This window comes from Trichechus manatus, unplaced genomic scaffold (genome assembly GCF_000243295.1).
Source record: "Trichechus manatus latirostris isolate Lorelei unplaced genomic scaffold, TriManLat1.0 scaffold00002, whole genome shotgun sequence".
NCBI classification, from domain to species: domain Eukaryota; kingdom Metazoa; phylum Chordata; class Mammalia; order Sirenia; family Trichechidae; genus Trichechus; species Trichechus manatus.
The window spans coordinates 3,403,894-3,429,731 of NW_004443938.1; the positions used below are offsets into that span (position 1 = coordinate 3,403,894).

The 25,838-nt window shown below is 50.1% G+C and overlaps 1 protein-coding gene across 2 annotated transcripts in view; it reads left to right on the forward strand.

Moving 5' to 3' along the window:
- Positions 1-877: 877 nt before the first annotated feature.
- UNC93A (unc-93 homolog A) overlaps positions 878-25,838 on the forward strand; it is a 31,964-nt gene continuing 7,003 nt past the window's right edge. The window contains exons 1-7 of one of the 2 annotated variants that reach the window (XM_004368776.2): positions 878-964; positions 6,841-7,022; positions 7,776-8,005; positions 10,488-10,613; positions 20,673-20,884; positions 22,619-22,754; positions 23,775-23,906. In XM_004368776.2, coding sequence (XP_004368833.1) covers positions 878-964; positions 6,841-7,022; positions 7,776-8,005; positions 10,488-10,613; positions 20,673-20,884; positions 22,619-22,754; positions 23,775-23,906 — 1,105 coding nt within the window. The remainder of the gene's footprint in view (positions 965-6,840; positions 7,023-7,775; positions 8,006-10,487; positions 10,614-20,672; positions 20,885-22,618; positions 22,755-23,774; positions 23,907-25,838) is intronic. The other variant, XM_004368777.2, reaches the window with a different exon arrangement.

Genomic DNA, 25,838 nt, shown 5'->3' on the forward strand with positions numbered 1-25,838 from the left:
TGCCTCCTTGGTCAGCATCCCTTGTACTTGACTGTTGCTCTCATGTCTACCTGTAACCAAACCCGTGGCCGTCGAGTCCATTCCAACTCACAGCGACCCTGTAGGACAGAGAAGAGCTGCCCATATGGTTTCCAAGGAGCAACTAGTGGATTTGAACTGCTGGCCTTTTGGTTAGCAGCTGAGCTCTTAACCACTGCACCACCAGGGCTCAGAGACCTATGAAATAATTACGACAGCACTGTTTCAGGGTAAAACAAAATGGTGAGTGGAAAAGTGTTTTGCAAATCGTAAAGTACTAGACTCAAGTCTCCCATAGATTTTTTTTTTTTTTTTTTTTATTACTGCGGTGTTGTAAAATCGGATAGTCTCTGAGATACTAAGACTTTGGCCCCTGGATCTCAGAATCACATTAACTCTCTTTCAGAAGTTGAACTGTGTATCTTGAAGCTCACATGTGCACTTACTTCTTTAAGACTGAAGTACATTCCAGATTGTGCACGTCGATAATTTCTCTCCATGTGGAAGGTACCACTGTGTGCGTGTGCATATGTATGAAATTTATCACATTACAGTAAGGACAATGTCTACCAGGAACTAATAGGGAAAATACAATCACACACGCCAGTAGGATTCTTAACCTCTTGCCCCTTGAGAAAGTGGCCACTGTGGACTGCAGAGGAGGAGAAGGGACAACACCCCCAGCAAGCCCTGTGGTGTCCACAAGTGCAGCGGCTGTAATGACCTATGGGCCTTTGACTCAGCCGGGAGGGAGAATGTGACTTCTCGGCACCGGTTGCTTTACTTGTCCTTGCGTTTGTTTCTCTCAGGTGGCCACAAAGTCCCACGCCGCTGATGGTCTGCACTTGCCAGCGGCACCATGGACCACAGCCTGAAGAATGTGCTGGTGGTTTCCTTTGGGTTCCTCCTGCTCTTCACGGCCTACGGAGGGCTGCAGAATCTGCAGGTGGGTGTGGTGGCGTGGGGATCTTCACGTCGGCTCTTCTCTTGGTCTCCAAGAATCCCATAGTCACAGGAGTATGATGAACGTATGACTCCATTTTATCCAACTCACCCTAGTATTTCTTTCCCCCTCCAGACAATCCTGTGAAATAAATAGTTTTTATTATTATTATGTGTTTTAGGTGAAAGTTTACAGTGCAAATTAGTTTCTCGTTCAAAAATTTGTACACAAATTGTTTTGTGACATTGGTTGCAACCCCTGTAATGTGTCAGCACTCTCCCCCTTTCCAGCCCGGGTTCCCCATGTCCATTCTTCCAGTTTTCCTGTCCCTTCCTGCTTTCTCATCTTTGCTTTTGGGCAGGTGTTGCCCATTTGGTCTCATATACATGATTGAACTAAGAAGCACGTTCCTCACATGTGTTATTGTTTGTGTTATAGGCCTGTCTAATCTTTGGCTGAGAGGTGGACTTCAGGAGAGGTTTCAGTTCTAAGTTAGCAGGGTGTCAGGGGCTATAGTCTCAAAGGTTCCTCCAGTCTCTGTCAGATCAGTCAGTCTGCCCTTTTGTGTGTGTGTGTGTGTGTGAATTTGGATTTTGTTCTACATTTTTCTCCTGCTGTGTTCAGGACCCTCTTTGTGATCCCCGTCAGAGCAGTTGGTGGTGACAGGTGGACGCCATCACGTTCTTCTGGGCTCAGGCTGGTAGGGGCTGTGGTTCATGTGGTCCATTAGTCCTTTGGACTAATATTTTCCTTGTGTCTTTGGTGCTCTTCATTAAACAGCATTTTTTTTGTATACAATCCTACAACGTATGGTTCCCACTAACATTTCAATGGAGTCCCTGGGTGGTGGATGTGGTTAAGTGCTGGACTATTAACTGGAAGGTTGGTAGTTCAAACTCACCCAGAGATGCCTCGGAAGTAAGGTACGGTGATGTGCTTCCAAAAGATCACAGCCTTGAAAACCCTATGGAGCAGTTCCACTCTGCACACATGGGGTCGTCGTGAGTCAGAACTAACCTGACCGCAACTAACACTACCACCAAACCTTCCAATAAGAACGGCACAAGCCCCTAGCGTGTGTTTAACCCATGGACAAAGATGGCAAGGATTTGGGTAACTGATCTGAAATAAGACATTCTTCACCTTTGGATGAGCTGGGTACGCATGGAGACATAAGGAGGAGACATGAGATACAAGACAAATCGCTGTGAATTCTACGGTTTGTGCACTGGGCTTTGTGGTCAGGTGCAATAATGCAAATTTATCAAATTTCACCAGGCCTTGTAGATTCCAAGCCTGCCTTAAGCAAAAATGTGAACGTTGACCAAGTGGTCTCTGCATATTTTAGACTGTTTATGGTGTTCTCGCCTCCTCCGGGCTGTGAGCCCAGATCTCTAACAAGCTCCTATAAAAGGCTGTGGCCGTGGCCGTGCACACCGTGGAGTAGATTGGACGTGTTCCATCTTCCCAAGGTGGGTGAGGTGTAAGTCTGCTCTGTCACCGTGGACTAAACCTCCAGGGCACCAGGGACTGGTCAGGACGTGGGCCCACAGCTAGGACAGCATCCTATCAGCACTGCCCTAGGATGCGTCCAGATTGCAGGACCCTTGGGCCTCAGGGCTGTCTCATGGTGAAACGTTTTCAGAGCGTCTGATGTTTTGTCAACCAAGGACAAGAATTAGGCCCCTACTCTGGCACAGTTTTGAACCATAAGAACACCCAGGGGACTCAGAGTGAAGAGTGGAATGATAGGAGGGGAGAGATTCTAACTTTCCTTCCTTGCTGGTCCTACACAAACACTTTAGACTCTTACGTTGGAAAAGAAGCTCAAGCTCAGCCTTGAATTCCAAATTGCATATTTTCTTCACTGAACCGATATCAGTCTTGTTTCCAGTTAGATTCACAGAGAAGACATTACAGCCAGTGGTGATTTTAAAGCAAAATGGGGGACGAAGTGCAGTCTCCTTTCTTGCTGTTATAGGACAGAACGTCAGGAGTGTTTGTGGCTCCAGAAGCTTGTCACTGTGTCTGGAGCCCCCGCCCCTGCTGCGCGGGATGGAGCAGTGGTCCGAGTCACCGGTGCTTTCTGGCAGGGGATTCGACAAGGTGTGGCCCCATCAGAGTCCTCTCCCTTTAGAAAGTGCTCCCAGGAAGGGCGCCAGAGCTGCCTAAACATCAGGGGCAGGCAGGACAGAGTGTCCGTGCTGAGGGGCCGGGTGATGATGGTGGGGAAGCGAACTCCTAGGAAGCAGCTGTCCTGCAGACTCCCTGGGAACTAGCCTCAGGATTTGGAGGCCAGAGGAGGGAGAGCCTTAGAGACCGTTCATGGTCCCTCTGCCTCTCAGGCAGTGATTCCATGATGCCAACAATACAGACGAGTGTGCTCAGACAGTGTCTGCAGCTTGCCACTCCTACATATGCAAACACAGGTGTGTGAACAAGATCACTCACCTTGCAAAAACAGGCGCTTCTGAAATTTGATTCCCACTTTGGACTTTAAAATATCTTCCCTTTCAGTGGTTTGCAATCAGACCCAATTACAAGAGACACATATACCTTTTGCCATTTGCAACATTGCTCTGAGTAGGAAAGAAATCCCAGTGCAGAGAAATGCTACACACTTTCATTAACATACAAAAAGGCAAGCTCATTAATACACGAGTGTTTAATACATGAGTATTAAAAAAAAAAAAAAGGCTCCAGCTGAACCAGCTCTCTCACTCCACACTCCAGGCAATAGAGTTATAAACAGAAGCTTCCAGGAAACCCCAACTTAAGAGGATACTGATGAATTTCCATCTTCCAACCAGATTTCAGAGCCCTGGTGGTGCAGTGGGCAAGAGCTCGGCTGCTAACCAAAAGGTCAGCAGTTGGAATCCACCAGCCACTCCTTGGAAACCTATGGGGAAGTTCTACTGTATCCTATAGGGTCACTATGAGTTGGAATTGACTCAATGGCAGTGGGTAATGGGTATAACCAGATTTCAGCATTTTTATGGCAATAGCCATTCTTTCTTTCAGTTTTAATTAATCAACAAATTTATTAAGTATCCTCATTGGGCAAGGCATTGGAGAGGATTTTAAAAAAGCGGAACACTTTCCCTGCTTTCAAAGGGATTGTTATCATAGAGGGTGACCAGGTGACAGGCGCTAGAGGTCCAGAGACTGTAGAGAGGTCAAATCTAGAACAAGCTCAGAGAGCTGATCTCCATGAATGAGGTAGTCAGGGAGGACCTCGGTGAAGAGGTAATTCTTGACCTGTGCCCTGGAGGATGGGCACGATTTGGAGGGAGAAGATGAGAATAGACAGAGATGAGGGGTAGGTAGCTTCAGAGAGAAAGGATGAGGAGCAGATCCTGGAGTCAAGGAGCCAGGCTGAGTAAGAATTAGCCCAGAGAGTTTGGACTATACCTGGGGGACAGGGAACCATGAGGCCAAAGGAACATTTTGGGAAGTGAAATCTAGCTGCGTTATGCAGGGACTTTTAGTACAGGACATTCTGTCTTGTCAAGGAGATCAGCTAGAAAGGACTTTCAATGGTCCAGGCATTGAAAGTTCTGGCTTTGGAGTCATATAGATGTTGGTCTGAGATTCTACTCGCCCATTAACTAGTTGTGTGTAGGACTGCAAAGGTATTTAGTATTTCTTTTCATCTCTGTTGTTGTTGTTATTGTAAGGTGCCGATGTGTCAGTTCCGACTCGTAGCAACCCCATGTGCAACAGAACTAAACACTGTCTGGTCCTACGCCATCCCCACAATCATTATGCTTGAGCCCATTGTTGCAGCCACTGTGTCACTCCATCTCCTTGAGGGTCTTCCTCTTTTTTGCTGACCCTCTGCTTTACCAAGCATGATGTCCTTCTCCAGGGACTGATCCCTCCTGATAACATGTCCAAAGTATGTGAGACGAAGTCTCACCATTCTCGCTTCCGAGGAGCATTCTGACTGTACTTCCAAGACAGATTTGTTCGTTCTTTTTGCAGTCCATGGTATATTCAATATTCTTTACCACAACATAATTCAAACACATCAATTCTTCTTCAGTCTTCCTTATTCATTGTCCAGCTTTCACATGCATAAGAGGTGATCGAAAACATCATCTTGGTTCAGGCACAACTTAGCCCTCAAAGTGACATCTTTGCTTTTCAACACTTGAAAGAGTTATTTTGCAGCAGATTTGCCCAAGGCCACACGTCGTCTTTTGATTTCTTGATAGCTGCTTCTATGGGTGTTGATTGTGGATCCAAGTAAAATGAAATCCTTGACAACTTCAATCTTTCCTCTGTTTATCATGATGTTGCTTATTGGTCCAGTTGTAAGGATTTTTGTTTTCTTTATGTTGAGGCGCAATCATACTGAAGGCTGTGGTCTTTGATCTTCATCAGTAAGTGCTTCAAGTCCTCTTCACTTTTAGCAAGCAAAGTTGTGTCATCTGCGTAACACAAGTTGTTAATGAGTCTTCCTCCAATCCTTATGCCCCATGCTTCTTCATATAGTCCAGCTTCTCGGACTATTTGCTCAGCGTACAGACTGAATAAGTATGGTGAAAGGATACAACCCTGACGCACACTTTTCCTGACTTTAAACTATGCAGTGTCATCCTTCATCTGTAGCATGGGGATAGGAATACCTACCTCTTAGCCTTCTCCTCTGTGTCTCGGTGCCTCCATGTCCAAATATTTTTCTTCTTATAGCGACACCAGTGATATTGGATTTGGGCCCACCCTACTGGCCTCAGTGAACCCTAGTGGTAAGCTCTCGGCTGCTAACTGAAAGGTCAGTGGTTCAAATCCACCAGCCACTCCTCTGGAGAAACATGTGGCAGTCTGCTTTCTTAAAGATTACAGCCTTGGAGACCCTGTGGGGCAGTTCTCCTCTGTCCTGTGAGGTCACTGTGAGTCGGAATCAAGGAGGAATCCTCCTCCTCTTCCTCTTTCTTCTTTCCTCTTACAGGTGAAGTTAGGAAACAATTATGCTGGTTTTTCTTTCACTATAAAAGTCAGACTGAATCTCTGAGGCTGCTTTGCTGCCCTGGTTCTGCTTACCTGTCTGCCGCCCTGCTTCTGCTTACCTGTCTGCCGTCCTGGTTCTGCCTGACTGTCTGTCCTGGTCCTGCTTACCTGTTTGGCCCTTTGGTCCTTTCATACCAAGCCGTGCGGGGCACTCAGTTGAAACGTAGCAAAAAGAAGAAGGTGATTTTTCGTTTACAGAGGGCGCAACAGGAGACAGCTTTCTGCCTCTGAGTCAGATTGAATATTACTTTCCTGGAGGCGTCTGAAGAAACTACCGCCTCCCCGTCATCTCCACAGCCTCTTCCCACTCTCGTCCCCTAGAAGGCAGGTTCCCCAGGAAGCAAGAGGCCCCCTGTCCACACCCACCCCAACCTGAGCCCTCTCTCTCCCTGCCTAACACTTAGAAAGGCTTCCTAGGTGGCACAAACGGTTAGCCCTTGGCTACTAACCTAAGGGTTGACAGTTCAAACCTATGCAGCAGTACTGCAGAGGAAAGACCTGCCAACCAGAGTCTGTTAAAGTAACAGCCAAGGCACCCCCATGGAGCAGTTCTACTCTGTCACTCGGGGTCGCCATGAGTCAAAATCGACTCGGCAGCAGTGGGTAAGTACTTAGAAGCAGTCTGTCCCCTCACGTCACCACACTCAGCTGGCGGAGCTAAAGCCTGTCGCTGCTGCAGGCTCCAAGGACCTAAAGGCGATCCTGAGCAGAGGTGAACCACAGCGCCTACCACCAGCCTCTCCCCCGGCTGTGCCGAGGCCCCTTCTGAAGGTGGTCCTGAGCAGAGGTGAAGCACAGCGCCCACCGCCAGCCTCTCCCCCGGCTGTGCCGAGGCCCCTTCTGACTGGGCCGTTTTGTTTCCACAGAGCAGCCTCAACAGTGAGGCCGGCCTGGGCGTGACGGCCCTCAGCACCCTCTATGGCACCATCCTGCTGTCCTCCATGTTCCTCCCCCCACTCCTCATCAAGAAATTCGGCTGCAAATGGACCATCACTGGCTCCATGTGCTGCTACGTGGCCTTCTCCCTGGGAAACTTCCACGCCAGCTGGTACAGCTCCCCTCAGCACGGCCTCAGGTTCCCTGGCGGCTCCTCGGGCTCAGCTCTGTGGGGACCTTCTGTCTGCACCCACGTTGTGTTCACACCCTGGTTATTGCCCCTGCTTCCACTTCAAAATAGGCCCTAGTTCTTCAAATTCCTCTCTTAGCTTCTGGGACAGGGCAATAGTTTGGCTTTCTTCCTCTTTTTCCAAGTGGGACTTCTTTGCTCCCATGCTGGCTCTAAGGAGCCCTGGTGGTGCAGTGGTTAAGCGCTCTGCTGCTAACCGAAAGGTCAACGGTTCAAACCCACAGACGCTCCACGGGAGAAAGATGTGGCAGTCTGCTCCTGTAAAGATGACAGCCTTGGAAACCCTATGGGTCAGTCCTACTCTGTCCTACAGGGCACTGGGTCAGAATCAACTCAACAGCAATGGGTTGATACAAACGTGAAGGAGCCCCAGTGGCACAGTGGTTAAACACTCAGCTGCTAACCTGAAAGGTGGGCAGTTGGAATCTACCACCTGCTCTGTGGGAGAAAGATGTGGCAGTCTGCTTCCGTAAAGATGACAGCCTTGGAAACCCTATGGGACAGTGCTACCCTGGCCTTTAGGGTGGCTAGGAGTCAGAACGGACACAGTCACTCGGTAAACACAAGGGCACTTACAACGAGGCTAGTATGAGATTTCCTTCTCGCCCGAGTATATGGAAGAATGGACGGGGAAGTGCGTGGTATATCTGAAGGAGTCACTGCATTTTCTTACAGGTACACTTTGATCCCCACCTCCATCCTCCTGGGGCTGGGAGGTGCCCCCCTCTGGTCAGCCCAGTGCACCTACATCACCATCCTGGGAAACGTGCATGCCGAGAAGGCAGGGAAAGCCGGCAAGGACGTGGTGAACCAGTACTTCGGCATCTTCTTTCTCTTATTCCAGTCATCCGGTGTGTGGGGCAATCTGATTTCCTCTCTGGTATTTGGCCAGACTCCCACTCGAGGTAAAAGACAAAGGGGCACTCACTGGCCTCAGGGTGGAGCAGGGATTTCAATGGGAGCTGAGAGAGGGTAACAGACCCAGATTAGGACAGGTCTTTATTCTGTGGAGTCCCTGGGTGGTGCAAATGGTTAACGCACTCGGCTGCTAACAGAAACGCTCGAGTTTCAAGTCCACCCAGAGGTGCCTCGGAAGAAAGCCCTGGCAATCTACTTCCAAAAGTCAGCCACTGAAAGCCCTATGGAGCACAGTTCTACTCAGACATACATGGAGTCGCCATGTGTTGGAGTTGACTCGATGACGGCTGGTACGGGCTTTCTTCTCGGAATAATCTGGGCGGATAGATCAGGCCGTCCCTCAAGAGGTGGCCCCCACCTGGTTGTGTTTCAGAGTCACCTGCTCCCGGGCTCTTCCCTGGGAAAATCAGGGTGGGTCTGTGGCTCCATCAGCCCCCCGATTCTGGCGCTGCCTCCCACAGCCAGCACAGGGGAGCCACAGCAAGGGCCATGCCTCGTGTAATGTGGGTTGATTGAGTCATTACTACCCTCTTAGACTCTCTAAGAACTGGCTGGACTGATTTATTTTCCCACTGCACTGAGTTTTTTAAATGTTCCTTTTTAGACCCTTACCCTTTAACTGATTGGAATGTCTGCTGGGCTGGTGTCTGAGCAGACCTTTGTCTGCTGGACCTTGCCCAGGCAGCAACTGAAGCCCTGTCTGTCTCTGCCTGCACCCTTTGATGTCTCTGTGAAGGATTTAAACCAAAGGCAGAAGAAAGAAATCTTATCTGTTCTTACAAGAAAACGTTCCCGTTGGGGGGAAAAATCCTACCTCTACCGACCATTATCAGGATTGTTTCTGTCTCTTCCTTGTGCTGTCCATCTTGCTATCCCATATAAAATCCCGCCTTTGGAACTCTGTAACCAAAACCTCCTTCCCTTTTGTCTCATGTGATGTCATCACTTGCTAATTGCATCCAAAGGGAGAACTATACGGTTCAAATATTTCAATTGTTACTCAGTATTACTGTCGCTGTCAGCAGTAATGCAACAGGAACTGAGATTGAAGCCCAGTCTCTGGCGTTACTGGTTAGTCATGGACGGAAAGGTTCAATTCTGAAGGCAAGTGGTCACAGGACAGAACTTGAGAGCTGAACACACCCTGGCGGCACGCAGGTGTCTCAGCCTTTCATGCCATGGCCATCATGACACCTTCTCACCAGTCAAGAAGATGCTGTAGGGTTTTTAGTGATGAAATTTCTATTATGAAAACAATAAAACACTAGACAGGTTACTGCAAATTGCGCAGATCTGAGCCACCTGCCTCAAAAGCCAATACTGAGACAGGGGTGAGGTGAGCAGCAAGAGGGTTTGATTGTATATTGATATACATGTGACAGAGGGGAAGGAGCTCCTCCAAAAGACCTGTCTCCCCGACTGGAGACTGGCTGAAGGTTTTATATGGACAGGATTATAGTTTCTCTTCACAGTGGTCACGTTTCTCACATCTCAGATGGTCTAACTTTTTACTGGCAATCCTTGAAGGTTATCTGGCATCGTTAGTCACGATTGTCACGTCACAAATGAGTTAATCCTAGTCCTTGAAGGTTACCAATTTGTTATGCCACCATCCAGGGAGAAACTTTAGTCAATCTTAAAGTTTTATAGGGACTGGAATAGGAGGAGGGAGAAAGAAGAAGAAATATCATGAGACAAAGAGGGGGCTAGTGATGGTGGGAATCAGTTATTCAGCAGTGGTTCTAACTGAGCTTATGCAGCCTGTTCTAGATATTCTTTTCACAGGACATCTCACCCTCCTCTGCAGAGGTTCTGACGTGGTTCCAACTGAGAATCACCGATGGTTCACATTTTATTCTTTTAGCAGACAAGGAAGCTAACATTCATAAACGTTATTAAGTAACCAGCCCAAGGCTATGGGACAGGCTGTAGATGCTTCAGAGGGAGCCTGGCGCTCCTGACACCAGCTCTAACTGGACTTTCTTTTCGATTCATTTCGAAAAGTTGAAAATTTTCATATATCACCAGTAAGCAAAAAACCCATGGCTGCCACATTGATTCTGACTCTTCGTGACCCTATAGGACAGAGTGGAACTGCCCTATAGGGTTTCCAAGGAGCAGCTGGTGGATTCGAACTGCTGACTTTTTGGTTAGCAGCCGAGCTCTTAACTGATATAACTAGACTTCCTTCTTGTTTCATTTTGAAAAGTTGAAAAATTTCAGTTATGTCAGGAGAATAATATGATGAGTAACCAACGTTTATTCCACATTTATTCTTCTCTGAATCTTTGCATTCTCTTCCTCCCAGCCAAAGCGGCTTAGATTCAAGTGTGCTGACCTGCTGGGGGCAGATGCATTCTGAGACCCGGATCTTTTGACCCTGACCTTCTGTGACGTCTTGCCTTCTCTTTCACTTTACCCCTCCACTCCACAAAGACTCAGGCTCACCATGTGCCTTTGACTTCACAGGGTTCCTTCCGGATGAGGAGCTCCAGCATTGTGGGGCCAGTGACTGCCTGATGGCCACCGAGCCCACCAACAGCACCCAGCGCCCATCCCAGGAGCTCATTTACACCCTGGTAGGCATCTACACAGGTATGTTTACACAGCGCCCGGAGTGGGGGCCTGACCAGAGCAAAACCCTGACCTCTTTCCTGCATCGAAAACATCATTTCCCCCAAAGGATAATCTTTCTAGAGTCCATGGGTGGCAAAAAATGGTTAAGCACTCAGCTGCTAACAGGAAGTTTGGCAGCTCAAGTCCACCCAGAAATGCCTTGGAAGAAAGGCCTGGTGACCTACTTCTGAAAGATCAGCCATTGAAAACCCTAAGGAGCAGTTCTACTTTGAAATACATGGGGTCGCCAGGACTTGAAATTGACTTGATGGCAACTGGTTTGGTTTAAGGTCCCTGGGTGACAAAAAACGGTTTGTGCTTGACTGCTAATGCAAAGGTTGGCAGTTGGAACCCATCCAGCATTGCCACAGAAGAAAGTCCTGGTGATCTGCTTCTGTTAATTGGAGATCCAGTTATTTTCTGCTTTGAATTTTTTGCTGATACCAGGTGTTTTCACTAATGGAAGGCATGCTGATTAAAGGACAAATTCAGAATTTTTGTTATGAGTTATGGATTTTGATGTCCATTATCTGGGATCCCATTTGTGCCAGCACGCTCTAGACAATGTAAATCCCGCTGATAGGAGTCAATGATAAAATCTTTTTTTTTTTTTTTTTATTTCTTGAAAATTTGCAAAACCTGAGGTGACACCTGAAGACCCCTGGCAGTAACCACACACACATTTCATTCTAGTCTCCTTCTTCTTAACATTTTTATTACTTTTCATGAAACTTCAAAACTTTTCATAGTTATCTAGTGCCACAATACTGCTGTAACAGAAATACCACAAGTGGATGGCTTTAATAAACAGAAGTCTATTCTCTCACAGTCTAGGAGGCTAGAAGTCTAAATTCAGGATGCCCGCTCTAGGGGAAAGCTTTCTCTCTCTGTTGGTTCTGGGGGAAGGTCCTTGTCATCAATATTCTCCTGGTCTAGGAGTTTCTCAACACAGGGAGCCCGGGTCCAAAGGACACTCTGTGCTCCTGGCACTACTTTCTTGGTGGTATGAGGTCCCCATGTCTCTCTGCTCTCTTCTCTCTTTGATATCTCAGAAGAGATTGACTCAAGATACAACCTAAACCTAATAGATTGAGTCCTGCCTCATTAACATAACTGCCTCGAATTCTGCCTCATTAATGTCATAGAGGTAGGATTTACAACACACAGGAAAACCACATCAGACGACAAAATGGTGGACAATCACACAGTACTGGGGACCATGGCCTAGCCAAGTTGATACACATTTATGGGGAAAATAATTCAATCCATTACAAAGGTACAATGCATTCTTCCTTACTGCAAAAGCAGTACTTACAGCCCAAATAAATAAAGCCAAGGAATTTTTTATGTCAGAAAAATTACCACTACAATGTATTCTTCATTACTGCGAAAGTAGTACTGACCGGCCAAATAAATAAAACTAAAGGAATTTGAATCTCAGGAAAATTACTACTTCTATGTATAGTTTATTATAACAAAAGCAGTACTAACAGCTAAGAAGCAGAAACAGCTGCCCTGGAATATTGCAGACCTGCTCACAGTGGTGCCTTCCACCTGCTACACGTAGAAGCAATGATTGGGCCCCAAGATTGAATGCGGGGTAAGAATAACTTATAGGAGTTCCAGTCTCTTGAAAAGCACCACTTCAATGCATTATTCCTTACTGCAAAGGCATTATTTACTGTTCAGAATCTAGAAAAGCAGGGAGCCAGTAACATCTGGAAACAATGGATGGCATCAAGGAGAAAATGGCCACTATGACTGAATGAAAACTGGAATGGCTTATTCTCATGATAAGTACATTCTGACAAGAACATAGCAACTGGGAAACTAGTGAGGAGGCTTATCTCACAGATATAAAGGGAAAACTTGTCAAAAGTTTACAAAATTCACATGGCCAGGAGGCATCACCTAAGACAATTCTCAATCTACACAAAAATGAGGCTCCAACTCAGGGTTCTTGAGTTTCACGCATTTCAAAAGACTCCTACCTTGAGACTAAATCAGGCTACCTCCTTCCCAGGGAACTCCAGAGGCATATAAAGTGGTTGGAATATGTATATCCCATAGGTTACCAAAGGTTTAAGGGTCAAGGTTACAGCCAAGAAAATCCGATTACTTGGGCAGTTCTGCTCTGTCACAGATGGGGTCATCATGAGTTGAACTCACCTCAGTGGCAACTAACAACAACAATACTCTTTCTTGGTTGAAAAATCCCTGGAAAATGTGTTGGGCTGGACCATACATGGGTATTTTCCATATGAAATGAAATACAGTAGACCAGTGCTGTCCAGTAGGGTTTTCTGTGATGATGGAAGTGTTTTATGCCTGCACAGTCCAATATGGTGGTGGCCATTAGCCACACCTGGCTATTATTTAAATTATTAAATTACAAATTCAGTTCCCATGTCTCTAGCACATTTCCAGTGCTCAGCGTCCACATGAGGCTGGTGACACCATATGGCACAGCACCACAGCAGACCACACATTGGTGGCTTGCCTGTTTGTATGTCAACTATCTGCAAGTGACTCTGAAAGTCCACCACGTCTGTAAATTGCCATGTTTTCTGAGGACTGTATTTGCTTGGCTCCTCCTGATGGGTCCCACACCCCACCATCCTCACATCCATGGAGCCTCATGGTTCCCAATCACTGTTCAGCAACAGGGTGAAGATATGCAGACATCGGAAGTTCATGAGGAAACTGGTGCCCAGAGGAAGTTAGTTGTCATGCGAGTCTTATCCTTAAGAGTCTTATCCTTAGAGTTTCTTTTAGCATAAATGGTTAAGGGACTCGACTACTAGCCAAAAGGTTGGCCATTCAAACCCAACTAAAGATGCCTTGGAAGACAGCCCTGGCAATCTGCTTCCAAAAGGTCACAGCCTTGAAAGCCCTATGGAGCACAGTTCTACTCTGCACACATGGGGTCACCACCAGTCGGAATCAACCTGACCACAGCTAACAACGGCTCTTGTGTTCATAGATTTATTAGGGTTTTGTTTTGTTTTAAGCATTTGGGAGGGAATTTAAATTCATGTCCTTGTGGAATCCATGAAGGTGTGAAATACGTCTTCCTTAAATATCAAAAGTTTCAGATATGTATGTCAGATTTGGTGGGGCTGAGCCCAGTCTCCTCCTGGGGATCCAAGGTGAGAAAAGATGGCAGGCACAAGTGGGGAAAGAAAGAGCCCTGGTGCTGCAGTGGTCAAGCAGCCGACTGCTAACCGAAAAGTCAGTCAAACCCACCAGCTCCTCTGAGGGAGGAAAGACCTGGCAATCTGCTCTCATAAAGATTACAGCCTTGGAAACCCTATGGGGCAGTCCTACTCTGTCACATGGGGTCACCATGAGGCAGAATCCACTCAACAGCAATGGGTTTGATGGTGAGGAGCACCTTCAGGGTGAGACAGTAAGCTGCTGCCAACACCCAGGTCTCAACGTCATGTCCAAGTTAGGAATGGAGGGAGTGCTCATAGAGCAATCACATCAAGGTGCAGTGAGCACCATCGCCCAGTGCACTACGCCTTCTCTGGTCCAGAAAATAATAAGAGGCTCACCTCCACTACACTTACAGGCCAGTTCACCTTCACCACACTTGAACCATAAAAACCAAGCCTGCTGCCGTCGAGTCAATTCCGACTCATAGCGACCCTGTAGTACACATGGAGTATAGTAAAGGGCACAGATACACCTTGGACTAACCCGACTCTGATACAGTAGGTGTTTGGAGCAAAGCTCCCATTGATGGGTAATTCCATCATCCTGGGGAGAGTGGAGACTAGCGGCTTTGAGACCATATTAGAGCCGAGCAGGATTTTACCAGGCTGACAAGTGGCCGCGTGAGCAGAGGTGCCCAGAAGCCCAGCGAGGAGCCAGCCGTGGCTGGAGGGCGGAGTGGACCGAGGGGACAGCAGGGAGGGGAGGTGGCAGAGTACAGAGGCCATGGTGCCATGCCAATAGGTTTGGGCACGCTCAGATTTGTGTCCTAAACTGACTCCGGGGGTGGCGTGGTTTGGAGGAGCAGAGAAGCAGTGGGTAGAGACAGGTTACGAAGCTGCTGCAGTGATCCACGCAGGAGGCACAAGAAGGCAGAGGGAGTGCAGAGAAAGAGTGGACCTGAGGTGATTTTAGGGCAAAGACCCGCAGGATTAGCTGTGAACAGGATGTGGGATGTGGGGGAGAGACAGACGCCATAGCAAACCTGAGTTTACAGAACTTAGGGTTTTTTTGTTTTTCCAATTTTTTTTTAAAGTATACTTCAGAAGAAGGTTTCCAGAGCAAACTAGTTTCTCATTAAACAATTAACACACATATTGTTTTGTGACATTGGTTGCCAATACCACAACATGTCAACGTTTTCCCCTTCTCAGCCTTGGGTTCCCCATTACCAGCTTTCCTGTCCCCTCCTGCCTTCTACTCCTTGCCCCTGGGCTGCTGTGTCTCTGTAGTCTCATTTCGTTTTATGGGCCTGTCTAATCTTTGGCTGAAGGGTAAACTTCAGGAGTGATTTCATTACTGAGCTATAAGGGTGCCCACAGGACATACTTTCGGGGTTTCTCCAGTCTCTGTCAGGCCAGTAAGTCTGGTCTTTTTTTCTGTGAGTTAGAATTTTGTTCTACATTTTTCTCCAGCTCTGTCTGGGACCCTCTGATGTGATCCCGGTCAGAGCATTCTGTGGTGGTAGCTGGGCACCATCTAGTTGCACTGGACTCAGTCTGGTGGAGGCCATGGTAGTTGTGGTCCATCAGTCCTTTGGACTAATCTTTCCCTTGTGTCTTTGGTTTTCTTCATTCTCCCTTGCTCCAGATGGGGTGGGACCAGCGGATTATCTTAGATGGCCTCTCACAAGCTTTTAAGACCCCAGATGCTACTCACCAAAGTAGAATGTAGAACATTTTCTTTATAAACTATGTTATGCCAATTGAGCTAGATGTCCCCCAAGATCATGGTCCCCACAGCCCTCAGCCCAGTAAGTAATTCTGTCCCTCAGGGAGTTTGGATGAGTCTATGGAGCTTCCATGATCTTGCCTTGGTCAAGTTGTGCTGGCTTCCCCAGTATTGTGTACTGTCTCACCCTTCACCAAAGTTACCACTTACCTATTGTACAGAACTTAGTTTTGTTTGGGACACACCCAGCTCAGTGACTGCTGACCTCCTGTGCTATGTCCAGAGGCAGGTAAAACCACGGGACAGGACTAGAGTGCAAACAGATGTGGAGGTGTCTTTGCAGGGGATTGTTGAAATCATGGGAGTGACGAGATTCTTGGGGAGAAAAGCAGAAGCTATTGTTAGGAGGACGGACACAGCATGGACCCTAGGGGACACCACGCTGGAGGGCAGGGCAGAGGATGGATGCTTTTGAAGGCGATGGGAGACAACCATCAGGGGTTGGGGGGGAAACCCGAGGGTGCAGAAGCAGCGGGCGGGACAGTGTCTGAGATGGCCCAGAGAGACAGACCCCTTTGAGAGGCTTGAACACCCCTGGTGTGGCCACCGAGAGACCTCTGACGCCCGTGGAGAGCGCTCTTGGCAGAGTGGCGGGGACTTGAGGATTGGGTAGACACGAGGAAAGGGAACCAGTGGAACAGGCAGGTCCCACTCTGCGCCATCTCCACAGTGCTGCCGACATGGGGCCGTCTGCATTCCCCACTGCCCCTGCAACCTGTCCACGTGGTGGGCTCACTCAATACTTCCCTCACCGTCCCCGCCCCACCGTCCAGAGGCCACACTGCACAGCAGGGGTTGCCAGACTGATTCTGGATCCAGGTTTCTGGGCCCAGATCTGCCACCTTCTGGTTTGTAACCCCAAAGAAGGGACGTACACTACCTGTAATATGACGGGGTTCCAGAGGTGTGGCTGTCAGCTGCCGTCGAGTCGGCCCCAACTCATGGCAACCCGCAGCACAAGGGAACAAATTCTGCCCGGTTCTGCGCCATCCCCATGATGGATTACAGATCAGACCACTGAGATCCACAGGGTTTTCGTCAGCTGATTTTTGGAAGTAGATCGCCAGGCCTTTGTTCCTAGTCCATCTTAGTCTGGAAGCTCCACTGGAACCTGTTCAGCATCCCAGCAACACACAAGCCTCCACTGACAGATGGGTAGTGGCTGTGCATGAGGTGCCCTGGCGGGGAATCAAATCTGCTCTCCTGCATGGGAGGTGAGAATTCTACCGCTGAGCCACCGCTGGGGTCTGCAGATGTTTTCTGTGGGGGTCAGACCGTAAATATTTTAGGCTTTGTGGATGATGTGGTCTCTGGTACAAATGCCCACCTCTGCCCCTATCTTGGGGAAAAGCACAGACAATGTGCAAAGAAGCGAGCTTCCGCTGGATTCCGCACAAGTTCATTCACAAAGAGGCGGGGAGGAGGATGCAGCCCTCCGGTGTGGTTCGCCCACCCCTGTCCTAGGGGAGCAGCCTGACCCAGAGAAGCACCTTTTCTGCGCATCCCTGAGGCAGACGCTGCCTTCCCTTCTCTCCTCTGAGTGCACCAAGCGGCTGTGCGTTCCCCAGCAAGAGCTCACCCAGGCCCTCTCCCCGTGGCTCGTCCACCCTGGCAGTCCAGGCCCTGTTTACACATGACCCATCACCCTTGGTTCTCAGAGAATCCAGGAGACCGCTCGAGGCAGCAGGGAAGGCTAGAAGCTGATGCAGAGCAGACAGCGTGCGGGTGTAATTCGAAGAAAGCAGTCTTACTGTTCTGAGCACACCTGTCCACAGGGTCTTATATACATGTCTCCTTGCCTTAGCCGACCACGTGACCACAGAGAAAAGAAGACTGTTTCTGTATAAAGGGAAGGAGAGAAACAGACGGCAGGAGAAAGAGCCACGTCCCTCGAGTCATTTTCTGGGATTTTTGGGCTTTTTCCTCCTAATGCAGTTTCTTCTCTCCTGATGCTCTTTTGAGCCATTCTGTCTGGAATTCGCAGCCGTTCCCTTTAGATTGCAGTGCATTGCGTAATTGTGCAATGCTTCACCACTAAGGGGCGTGGCGGTCCATCTCCCCGACCTCCTCTCGTTGACTCCCACGAGGCTGCTTGTCCCAGGAGGTGCTCCTCCTGCTGGTCTGCTCCAAAGCTGAAGTCTGCCCGCAGGTGAGACGCCAGCAGGTGCTGTATGCAGTTAGCGGAAGGATGTCTCGTCCGCTTTGTTTTACACACAGTCCGTCCCCAAGCTGGGTTTGGAGTCCGCTTTAACTGCAGAGTGCCCGAGAGTGTCCCACATACCCAGGCCTGGTAACCCTGGAGTCCGCTTTAACTGCAGAGTGCCCGAGGGTGTCCCACATACCCAGGCCTGGTAACCCTGGAGTCCGCTTTAACTGCAGAGCGCCCGAGGGTGTCCCACATACCCAGGCCTGGTAACCCATGGCAACCCATGATGGTTTGGTCAGTGATCACAGCACTAGAGAAAACGAAGGGAAACAAAATAAAACAACCTTGCCTTAGAGTGGATTCAGACTCCTGGCGACCCCACGCATTACAGAGTAGAACTGCTCCCAGGGTTTTCCTGGCTGTAATCTTTGTGGAAGCAGACCTTCAGCCCTTTCTTCCGCAGTGCCAGTTGGTGGGTTCAGACCACCAATATTTTGGCTAGTGGTAGAACCGAAACCATTTGCGTCACCCAGGGACTTAAAGGAAATGGAGGGTGACTGTGAAACGGGGCGGGGAGGCCTGGGGGGGCTGGGGGCAGAGGTTCTCAGGCTTCCTGCAGTATTCACTAGACTTTATTAAAATGTTGAATTATTGTGAAATTGGAAAGAGTAAATATTTAGACAAAAGGGAAAACAGCTTACTTACAGAGAATAATGCTAAGGAATAACTTAGTTCCTGTCTGGGTGGAAAGGTGTTAACAACGGGGTCCCTCTGAGATGCGTGCTCGGGCTGGTTTTACCATGTGGGGGACAACTTGGAGGAGGGCTGTCTGGGAGACCCACGATTCCAGTAACCTCGCTAGCTGTGCGGGGTGGTGATGTGGCCCCTCCTGCAGTAGATTACACAAGGCTTCCTGTCGCCTGTGACAGACAGAAAGACATCAGGTCAGGCTGATGAGACCAAGTAAAGAGATAAAACAATTCAAAACGTCTTTAAGGAATGGCAGGTCTCAGCCTTAGAGCTCAGAATCCGTCGTTAGGAATTATTCTGAAGGATTCTGGCCGTCAGCATGAGAAAGGAGAGATCGTTTCTCTTCTTGAGTTGATCTGTGGTACCGAAACCTTGTGTATCGTTATCACTGCCTGGCAGGGAAACACAGCGGAGATACAAAGATATCACAAAAGGTCCCTAAGATCATTCAGGGAATAAAACGGTTTCCATATAGAGACCACCACGTCTGTCAGCGTGTCATACCGTGGGGACCTCTGTGTTGCTGGGATGCTGGAAGCTACGCCACTGGTATTTCAAACACCATCAGGCTCACCCATGATGGACACGTTTCAGTGGAGCTCCTAGACTAAGACAGACTAGGAAGAAAGGCCTCGTGATCTATGTCCAAAAATCAGCTAATGAAAACCCTATGGATCACAACAGAACATTTTCCCATAAAGTGCTAGAAGATGAGCCCCCTAGGTTGGAAGTCACTCAGAGTACACAGTGGCTGCAGCAATGAACTCCAGCACACCAGTGAGCAGTAAGGTGGTGCAGGGCCAGGCAATGTTTTGTTCTATTGTACATGGGGTCACCATGAGTCAATAGCAGCTAACAACAGCAATATAAAGAGAAACAGAGAATAAATACCAGTTCTTGGTCTGGAGAAAGGAGCCAAGCCTGTTGCCATCGAGTTGATTCCAACTCGCAGCAACCCTACAGGACAGACTAGAGCTGCCCCGGAGGGTTTCCAAGGAGCTCCTGGTGGATTTGAACGGCCAACCTTTTGGTTAGCAGCAGAGCTCTTAACCACTGCGCCACCAGGGCTCCAGAGAAAGGAAGGCTTATCAAATAATCAAGTATGTGAATGGTAGGTGCAGAGATTTAGTCATGAAGTTTTGTAATAATGAAAGTTAGGGGTGTCCCTTCAAGAGTGGAATCAGTACTTTTTCTTTTTTTTGTATAGATAACTCATTCACAGGGTTTAAAATGCAAACATTGTCAAAGGACTTATAAGGAAAGAGCTTCCTCTCACCTGTCTCTCAGCTGCCCCATGCTCCTCTCTCTACTGGGGACCCCGCTGTCCTCCACAGGGGGCCCCACTCTTCTCCACAGGGGACCCCACTCTCCTCCCTCCACAGGGAATCCGTGCCCTCTTTACGTCCTGGGCATGTATTAGGAAACACTTAATGTACATCTAAGCCAGTAGATCTTCATGCCCCACTCATTCAGAGCAAGTGGCGGCACATTAGACGCTCTGCCTGTGGCTTGCTTTGATCCCTCAGCCATTTGTCAGAAAGGGCTCTCCCATTTAGTACATAAATCCTGTTTCCAAATGCACAACAGCCTACTGCAGTTGGGACATCCCATAATCTGTCTAACCAGCTCCTCCTGAAGGGCTTCTCCATACATAGGTTTGGAATAAGGGAAAAGTCGCAAACGGTAACCTTATGGGCTCATTGTCCTCAGAAGTGAGACTGACTGTTGGTAGAAAAATCAATGCAAGGATTAGGATAAGAAAATCTGGGGTGATTGTTAAGGGTGCTAAGGACATCTGGGGTCTCTCCCTAATTTTTTGTATTCATGTCACGGAGGACAACAAGATTGCCCCCCTGTGGTATGTGAGAACCTGGAAGTGACAAGCTGATCATAGAATCAACAGATGTGAAATCAAGCGAGGATCCAGGTGACACTGGAGATCTTTTGGCTGCCTGTCTAATGTCACCTTACCTGGACTGAAATGAACCTAGAAGTAGGGGAGGCTGACAGAAATACCTGCAAAGGACCCGGTGTCCCCAAAGGGACAGTAACTTCATTACAGAAAGTGAAGCTGGGGAGTAACGAACGTGGTGCCTGTCTGGGTGGAAAGGTGTTATCAAGGGGCCCTCTGTGGTGTGTGCTAGGGCTGGGGTCTCTAGCCAGCACTGCACCATCTCACCTTCCCCTCCTGTTAGGATGCGGCATGCTGGCAGTCTTGCTGGTAGCGCTTTTTCTGGAACCAATTCGAGATTCCCAGCAGAAAAGTGAAGGAGAGAAGAAATCACCATTATGGTCCAACTTACTGGCGACTTTCAAGCTCCTGGGAGACAAGCGTCTCCGCCTTCTGATTCTGCTGCCCATGTTCAGTGGCTTCGAGCAGGGATTCCTGGCTGGAGACTACACCAAGGTATGAGAGCGGCAGCCAGGGACGCACAGAACGCATGGCCCGTTACTACAGCTGCTGGGCTGTGACTGAGGACGCAGGGATGCCTTGGGGCCCTACCGGAGGCCGGGAGGTAGGACAGGGGTCCCTGGCTGTTGAAGGTCTCCCCCGCTCCTATGATAGTTGAGTTTATGATTCTAGCTTCCCAGGAGCTTCCAAGGAACTTCCAGCCAAGGCTGTTAACTGGGAAGTTATTACTGAGTCATCACATACAGTAGCTATTTGTGTTATACCTGCCGATGACTCATGCTATATTCTTATTTTAGAGGGAAAAATAGGGGGAAACATTCAAATCCATGGACAGCACTGGAGTTCCTTATTGCTCTAACTTGCAAATATGCATCCCTGTGTAGAAAGAACTCAGTGTGGCCCTCAGGCATACTGCCCCTTCCAGCCATGAGCGCCACCATCTTCCTGCTCTTTGTACGAAGGAGCACCCCTCTCGGGGGCTTGCTGGAGTGGGACAGGAACCCCGGGCACCCCGAGTGCCTCTAGCCCTGGGAGGTTGGCCCAATCAGACCCCAAGCCCTGGTCACCGTCCACCAGGGAGCTGCTTGCTAAGGCCCTCCTGGGGTTCCCAGTGGGGTGGTCTCCTCTCCTGAAGAAACTTCTTAGATGACAAGGGAGGGACACCCCAAAAGTGAGGCTCTTGTCTCCAAAGCCTGTCTCCCCATGGATGAGAGTGGGGATTCTGTCTTCCAAGAAGCACTGGAGTGAGGCGGGGTGTGGTGGGAGCTGAGCAGGAGCTGGCAGGAGCCAAGCAAGGGTGGGAGTGGTTGCCATGTCTCATGGGCCCTTCCCTCTAGGTCTAGTCTGCCCTGATCGAGGAACCCTGTACTGCTTCACCTCCTCTTTCATCCTCTCTACCACAGCAATTCTGCTCCCTCCCTGGGAGGGCTGCCAAGCTAGCAGGATAGAAAATGGGGTGCTGGTTAAATCTGAATTTTAGATAAACAACAAAGATTTTTAGTGTGCACCTGCCCCGTGCAGTATTTGGGCATCCTGGATTTTATCTGGCCCCTGTTCCCAGGGTAGCCCTGATGGGGACTTTGAGAAGTTCAAGAGTCTGAGAAAAATGACAAATCGTCCATGTGGTGTTTTGGGCAAGACCCCTCCACTTCTCCCATCAGACCCGTCACTGACACCCCAACCCGGCAGCCACAGCCTCTGCAGCCAGGATCTGGTGGGAGCCTTGGGGTCCCCTTCCCTCCCTCTGTGGGTCTGTCCTTGGCTGGTGCTCCTGGAGGAAACATGGCCGGCAGATCTGGCACATACTCCTGGTTGAGGGTGCTCAGCCATTTAATGAGGTTGTCGAGGATGCTCACTATTGAGATGTCCTGCCACTTTCTTCCCATCTTCTTTTCATTGTCTGTCTAGTAGGAGATGGTCAGTCCATCAAGAATGGATTCTCTCAGCCCCTGTGTGAAATGACTAAGGTGCCACAGCAGAGGGCAAAGACAGATGAAGAAGAATCTTGTTCAGATCTTTGTCCCAACTATTCCTTCTATGCTCTTGTCCCAGAGGGAGTTCTTCTTAGAAAGGTCAGCCTCACTCTCATACACTGGGAGCTAGGAGGTCAAATCGGTGTGTTGGTTGCCACCCGGCAAACAGTGTTTTTGCATGAACTGTATCCCCTGATCAAAGTCTCCAGAACCCAAACCCAAGCCCTCCCTCTAACGTCTGCTCCTCCCGCCGCAGTCCTACGTCACCTGTGCCCTGGGCATCCATTTCGTGGGCTACGTGATGATCTGCTTCTCGGCCACCAATGCGCTGTGCTCCCTGCTGTACGGGAAGCTGTCCCAGTACACCGGGCGGATCGCCATCTACGTGCTGGGTAGGTGGGGCCGTGGCTGGGCAGCCCTGAGCGTATGCAGTGTGGATGGATGAGGGCAGAGACCAGGGGGGCTCACTGTCTCCCTGTCCATCGATGAGCAGGCTCTAGGCCAGCATGTCTTGGGCCTGAGGACCACAGCGACAGGACTCGGGCAACGAGCTCACTCCAGGGTGGGCGTTTGAGGTGTGGCCGGATGCATGCCACGTCTGCAAATGGTCACAGGAAGGTTCCCATTGGCGTCCCTACACCTACGAGCACTCTCTGTCTCCATGTGGACGGTGGCGGGCACTCATATCCCTGTGGTCTCTCACTTCAGTGTTGTGACTGCAAATGATCACGGGAAGGGTCCCTTTGTGTCACTTCATCTAAGCCCACTCTCTGTCTCCATGTGGATGGTGGGGGGCACCCCTATTCCCGTGGCCCCCCTACACCTGCAAACTCCCTGACCCACCTTTGTGTCCCCACCCCTAAGCTGGCCCATCCCCGTCTGGATGGCAGTGGGTGCTGCATCCCTGCACCCACCCCCGCAACAGGCCACCTCTGTTCCACCTCACTGAACCTGCCACCCATCCCGGTCTCAGGGGGTTGGCGCTCACATCCCTGCCCCTCTCCACAGGCCACCTCTGTGTCACCTCACTGAGCCCGCTTCCCGTCCCTGTCTCAGGGGGGTGGTACTCACAATCCTGCCCCCCCCCACAGGCCACCTCTGTGTCACCTCACTAGGCCCACTGCCTGTCCCTGTCAGGGGGATGGCACTCACAATCCTGCCCCCCCCACAGGCCACCTCTGTGTCACCTCACTGAGCCCGCTGCCTGTCCCTGTCTAGGGGGGTGGCACTCACAATTCTGCCCCCCCACAGGCCACCTCTGTGTCACCTCACTGAGCATACTGCCCGTTCCTGTCTCAGGGGGGTGGTACTCACAATCCTGCCCCCCCCACAGGCCACCTCTGTGTCACCTCACTGAGCCCACTGCCCGTCCCTGTCTCAGGGGGGTGGTACTCACATCTCCCCCACCGCAGGTGCGCTGACCCACTTCTGCTCCATTGCTGCCCTCCTGCTGTGGAAACCATACCCCGACCAGCTGGCAGTGTTCTTCGTCTTCTCTGCCCTCTGGGGCGTGGCGGACGCCGTGTGGCAGACACAGAACAACGGTGAGCCCAGGCCCAGCCCCACCTCCCAGGTGCCCAGCACGGTCCCCTGGGGGTTAGGAGAGCAGGCACCTCAGGGGTGGGGACACTGTCCGCCCAGGGCCCCGTGGGAGTCGGCCAAGGTCCCAAACAAGGACAGTGGGTGCTGGGAAGTGGGACAGCCCATAAGCTTCCATCCCCGACTCTGGGCTTGAGACCTCCCCTCTGAGCATTCATTCAGGCCGAGATGTCAAAAGGTGAGCTCTGTCTCCTTCAGGCAGGGTCTCCTGGCCGTGGGCCTGTCCTGCACATGCAGGGCCAGCTCTGCCTGGAAGGGGCCTTGTGTCCCTGTGGGGACAGTGCCTTCCTGCCTGTCCCCCGCCCACATCAAGAGCATTCTGAGCAGAGTCACGGGGCCCTGGCCAGGGCTGGGGACAGAAGACAAGTAACACTCCAGGGTGCAGCTGCGGGGGGGGCACCACAGGCGGCTCAGCGGGGAGAGGAATCAGCCTTCCGGAAGCGCTGGGTGGGGCGGGGAGAGGGGAGATCAGGAGAGGCTTCTGCAGAGAGGTCAGCTGGACTCAGGCTGGACGTGCCCCATCCTCACCAAACCTTGAGGCTGACCGGGGGCGTGCAGCACAGCCCTGGGCAGGGTGTGGGCGGACAGTGCGCCGGCAGAGGCCCTGAAGGAGGAGGGGAGATTGTGCAGCAGGCCGAGGAGTGTGTCAGGGGAGGTCAGGGGAGTGAGGGGCACCTCCACCACCACCGCGCTCTTGGAGTGAGGGGCAAGGAGGTGCAAGCGGCTTACACTTGGGGGGCCTGACACCGACATGAAGCAAGGAGGCGGAGCAGCTCCCAAGGAAATGATTTACAATGCCAGGGGTTCTTTTTGGTTGTCTGTTTATGTCTTCTACAATGAAACACTGCTTGCCATTAAATCAGCCTGGACTCATGGCACCCCCATGGGTATCGGAGTAGACTTTCACTCTGTAGGGTTTTCAATGGCTGATTTTTTCAGAAATAGATCACCAGGCCTTTCTTCCGAGGGGCCTCCGGGTAGACTCAAACCTCCAGCCTTTTTGTGAGCAACCAAGCACGTTTTGCCATTTGCACCACCCAGGGCCTCCCGCCAGTATTCGTAGAACAGTTGAAAAGCAGTATCTTTCAAAGGACCTAATCCTGTGGGATTTAAGGAATTTGCGTTCCAACCTTTCCTCCCGCCTCAGTCACGCAGGTGGCGTTAGTGACACTCTGTACCCACATGGCTTCTGGCCACGGCCTGGTTTGCCGGGATCAAGGTCAACCGGGTGAAGGGAGGGATGACTGCAACTATCCACATGCGAGCCACACGATATCGTTCAACAGGACAAATACCGAGTCAGCATGGAGAGGAAAACAGAGGCTCACTTCAGCTCTCCTTGGCAGCCCAGATAGAAACCAATGGCACATCCCGTCCCGTGTAGGAATCCTAGGTACCTGACCCGGTAAACACCAGGGCAGAGCCCCCTTCAGCATGCCCGTGGAGACATGAACGGCTCTAAGGTGCTGTCCCGTCAAACCCATGTGACCATGTGACAAAACAGAACCGCCTCATAGGGTTTTTTTTTTTTTTTGGCTGTAACCTTTACGGGAGCAGATCGCCAGGCCTTTCTCTCGCGGAGCTGCTTTCTCCTTTTGGATAACAGCCTAGCATCTAACCATTGCACCACAGGGCTCCTTGGAGGTATGAAAGGTGCTCAGAATTTTACTGAACTCTGCAAATGCATCTGCCAACCCACTACCTCAAATGCAACTGGCTTCTCTGAATGCATTTGATTGTTAAAAATCATCTCCGTCTTAAAGTAAAACGAAGACTGAAACGAACAGCCATCCGCTACTCCATGCTGTAATTCTCTAGGTGTTTCAGACGGTTGCCATCAAGAGTGCTTGGTTTTCTCTCCCTGAGATATCTAACAA